The sequence below is a fragment of the Sinocyclocheilus anshuiensis genome, unplaced genomic scaffold (assembly GCF_001515605.1).
Source record: "Sinocyclocheilus anshuiensis isolate Anshui unplaced genomic scaffold, SAMN03320099.WGS_v1.1 scaffold446, whole genome shotgun sequence".
NCBI lineage: Eukaryota > Metazoa > Chordata > Actinopteri > Cypriniformes > Cyprinidae > Sinocyclocheilus > Sinocyclocheilus anshuiensis.
The window spans coordinates 1069730-1074312 of record NW_015544247.1 but is presented as its reverse complement, the minus strand read 5'-3'; the positions used below and the strand labels follow the sequence as shown (position 1 = coordinate 1074312).

General features: G+C 37.3%; 1 protein-coding gene across 5 annotated transcripts in view; it reads right to left on the bottom strand.

The window, feature by feature from the left end:
- heatr5a (HEAT repeat containing 5a) overlaps positions 1-4583 on the bottom strand; it is a 27695-nt gene that overhangs the window by 7953 nt on the left and 15159 nt on the right. For 3 of the 5 annotated variants that reach the window (XM_016498516.1, XM_016498517.1, XM_016498520.1), the window contains 5 exons: positions 3848-3874; positions 2703-2847; positions 2016-2195; positions 1507-1743; positions 1116-1294 (listed from right to left, as the gene is read on the bottom strand). In XM_016498516.1, the coding sequence (XP_016354002.1) occupies positions 1116-1294; positions 1507-1743; positions 2016-2195; positions 2703-2847; positions 3848-3874 (768 nt within the window). The remainder of the gene's footprint in view (positions 1-1115; positions 1295-1506; positions 1744-2015; positions 2196-2702; positions 2848-3847; positions 3875-4583) is intronic. The other 2 variants (XM_016498518.1, XM_016498519.1) reach the window with 2 other exon arrangements.

Below are 4583 nucleotides of genomic sequence, written 5' to 3'. Positions count from 1 at the left end.
GGGGGGTTCGAAGAATAAGAGCTGAGAGCTTTGCTGTACAGCTCTGAACATACAGTTCAAATATCCAAGCATCCTCTAGTCTAGCAGGCAGTCTTCAAAAGTGATGCCACCAAATACATTTTTGGCAGAAACCTAAACTTCTCATAACGTTAGGTTCTCATAACCTACATTTGTGCCTATAATGAATAATTATAATAATTAATAATTTAATTTAATAATAATGATAATTCAATTAAATGTTCATCTTAAAGGCACAATATGTAAGATTTTTTTATTAAAATATCCAAAAACCACTAGAACAGTGTTATATATTTTGCTGACTTGTGTACTTACATTATCCCGTTTCGCTTCGACAGCTTTCAGCCTCACCCTGCTTCATTCTACTACGTTAACAAATCATTGGCTCATCCATGAACATGATTTCTGCCCGAGTCCCGTCGGATTGCATCGGCTGTGGGGATGAAGACCACAACTCCCATGATTCCACACTCAGTCACTGCATCATCAAACTAAGCCTTTGTTTCTTTGTTTATTTTGAATACGCGCCCTCTAGCGGCGAAAATTACATATTGTGCCTTTAAATTACATTTAAATTGAGAAAAATTCTACAATTAAATTAACCTCCATAACTGATGTTGCATATAATTTTAAAATAGCATGTGGTTTAAAATAATTAAAAAAATGTTTTAAATAATTTTTTACTTTTTTAAATAATTTGAATAAAATGACAGATACATAGACCAGCACAATGCTTTTCTCTATGTCAAATTTTCTGTTATAAGATGTGTTGCATTTGGGGTTTCTGTTATTTTATATTTTTCATAAATTTTCTCCTCTATTTGAAAACCAGAAGTGGTATTTTATGGAAATTTCAGCACAAAAAGTAAATAAAAAAATAATTTAAAAGGGATCCATACTTCCACACTTATTACATTTGCGATAAAGGTCATTCACTCAAAGGCATTTAGGAAATATCCTATTTAATTAAGCTGCCAATCAATGTTCATGTTTGTTCTAGATGAGCAATTTCTTTCTTTCAGCACTTTTCTGGGCATATGAAAGTGTGCAATGTTGATTTTAAGACTGAGGCTGAAAAGTACTAAGTTAGTGCTCACATTGGCTTGATACTGTTCCAGAATGACATGTCCAGGGAACTCAGGCTCTGGCACATTGGAGAATTTCCGGATAATGACCAGCAGTGTTTGTAAACCAGCCAGTCGGAGCTGATCGCTGTGGTCTGTGGCTGCCATGAAAGCCATGCGGATGAGGTCCGCCAAGTGGAGAACCACGTAATCTGAGAGACAGAAGGGGTGCCTTTATTAACAGTGTTAACAAATATATATAAAATCACCCCAGAAGGTGGCGCTAAGATCCAGTGCTTTACTGAACACATCAAGAAAGACATCACAGTATTCAGAGTTACAGAAAATACACTAAAGCAATTTGGAGAAGAATGATAATAAAAGGAAATAAAAATTCTAACACAACAGAAGTGATGTGTCTAACCTGCAGATTCATGTAAACGTTGTTCTTGAGCGAGTGCCATGTTGAAGTGAGCCAGGTCTCTGTTCTCACACTGTGCTATTATGCGACACACACACTCCATGGAAAACACACGAGTGGACCAGCGCAGGTTATTGAAGGGGCCGCTGGATTCAGACTTTGCGTGGAATGCAGAGGAGTCATCATATCGGTCTCCATCCTCCTCCTGCTGCGTTTCTACAGCAGCAGCTGCAGCTGAGTTTAAACAATAAGAACATAAAAAACTAACGCAACTATTTACAAGTCAAACTAACAAAAACACTGATTAAAAACAAAGAATTTGTCATGAAATTGTAAACACAGATCACAACATTTTAAGCCAATCTTAAGGCCTTTACACTGGTCAGGTGGGTTGTATCTTACAAAAAAAAAAAAAAAATTGTAAAAAGGAGAGCACATTTTGCTGGAGATGAAAAATTAAGATTATTTTATTCTCATCATATTCTGCTCAAGGAGCTGAGACTGAAGCCCACCTGCAGAGGCAGAGAGCACATCTTTGCAGAGTTTGAGCCAGTGGGCCAGGCTACTCTCAGCCGCCAAGCTCATCATGTGGACAAGCGTCTCCTGAATGTCTCGGCACAGGCGTGGGTCAGACTCCCTGTCCAACAGACTGAACAAAGCTCCCTCCAATCCCACCTCCTTAATAGTGACATCTGCAGGATAGACAATAACCATTTAACATACAGCCCATAATGTGATATATATTATAACAAATGATGTTTTGCTTGAGAAGTGTGCTTGTGCTGTCTTTAAAACAAATGTCACTTACACAGATATTATATGTGTATATAGTTTGACAAGATTTTTTTTTACAATTTTTGAAAGAAGTCTCACCAAAGCTGCATTTATTTGATCAAAAAGTAAAACTAATTATACTGTGAAATATTACTATAATTTTAAATAACTGTTCTCTATTTGAATAGATTAAAAAAATTCAATGTTATCCTGTGAAAAAAACTTTTCAGCAGCCATTAATCCAGTCTTTAGTGTCACATGATCTGTCAGAAATCATTCTCTTATGCTGATTTGGTTCAAGACAAAATTCCAGGCCCCAAACTAATCTATGGCTCACTGCAGTCAAACCCAGCTCAAAATTCAGAGTACAGCAGAGACGTGCTGAGATGATACTATGTTGTGCAGTGGGGGCGATGCTGACTCACCCAATTGTGTGTTGTCTCTGCATGGTAGCTCTTTAACCAAAGCGACTGCATGCTCCGATACCTCCACTGCTTCTCTCTGAGCCAGTTGTCTCAAGCAGGCCACAACTGCACGCCTCAGAGACAGGTATGAGCTGCACAGGTTTATCTGTACATGCACAAATGTTATACATGATATTAAATGTAACGTTAGAACTTAGTATGGTCAAATAAATGATGAGTAGTGAATCAACTGAGGTCTAGTGAAACAGAACAATAGAACTGAGACATTAGAGCTGGGTGTAAAATAAATTAAAAAAATAAAAAATAAAAAAATAATCCTTGTAATGGTTTAAATTATTTGATCATATAGCACACCCCTGATATAATATATAAAACATATTAGTTCAGACTGAGAGCAAGTAAAGTTCAGAAATAGGGGCACACTGCAAATGTAATGATTACGTCATCACATTTTGCACAACATAATCCAGACAACAGTGCAATAAACACTTCAGCAGACAGCTGCGGTCACATAAAAATGAGTCTGTTATGTCAAAATGATCCCACACAAACGCTCTTTCAGTGTAGAGAAGGACAGAGGGAGAGGAGAAAGGGGCAGCAGGGCTACTGTCAAGGCTTGTTTTGAGCTTTAAATGATGTGACAAGTGAGCTGTTTGCAAAGAATAGGACCATAAATCAAACCATCTAAAACATAGAGCATGTAGAACAAAGCATGTTTTCTCAATTACTGTCTAATAATGTCTAAATGTGTGTGTGTGGCTGTATGAGGAAGAGAGAGAGAGAGCAATGGACTGAAGCTCTCACAGTAATAAAGCTAATAGCTTGAATTGGCATGAGGCCACAGATGTGGATATGAATGTCATGTGCACTGTGTGGGTGGTCAGTGTTAGAAGCCTTTACAGAAAAGAACAAGCCAAGCAAACCTAATCCTTCGCATTAACCCTGCAGTTAGAGGCAGTGACACTGTCTGCTCATGCTCAAAACCAGATCCTTCTTGAGTTAGTTTCACACTGGGAAAAATGAGAGGAGGACAACAGAGTGTAATTATAGAGAGAGACGCAAGAAAAAAAAAGAAGGGAATATGAAGTGCAAACAAAGGAAAGGGAATAAAGTGTCCTGACAGCAGAGAGGCAGACAAAACCTACCAACACAGAATAATCCAATAAGATTTCCTGTACGAGAAAGCAGAAAACAGCACTGTCACTACAAATGAGGGCAAAGCCAGGCCCGTGAACACTCACCTCTTTCAATTAATTTTTCTTTTATATATATATATATATATATATATATATATATATATACACAAACACACCAGTCGGTATCCATATTGGTTGATATCAGTAAACAACGGTTATTGGCTGACATTGGCTTTTTGAGTTTTTTAAATTATTGGTTATAAATTTCAACAATATATATTTCATTATTGGTTATCTGCCATAAAATGAAAATAATTACTACTTTGTAAATATCTGCCAGAATATTAATATCTACTATTCCTTTATAGAAAATGTCTTCTCAACCAAACTGAAATTCTCCTTGTACATTAACTCTATATAAACTAGGCCTGGGCGATAAAACGGTATCGATATTTATCGACGGTACACCTTCTTCAATATCGATAGAAAAAATGTTCGATATAGAGCACGATATAGGCACGTACTATGAGTGATGCAGACAGCACACACAAACACATGCTGAATTGAGTGCTGCGCCTGCCTGTGATGAGGAGATTGTGAATAAAGAATCAATATTAGTCGAATTTAAAATAAACATTTGCAATGTTAGGAGTGCGTCAGGGAGTGTCATCCGTGGCACGCGAGATGCGGTGATGATGTAAGTGACGTTGTTGCATTTTAATGTTTTGTTAGTCTAGCCCACGAG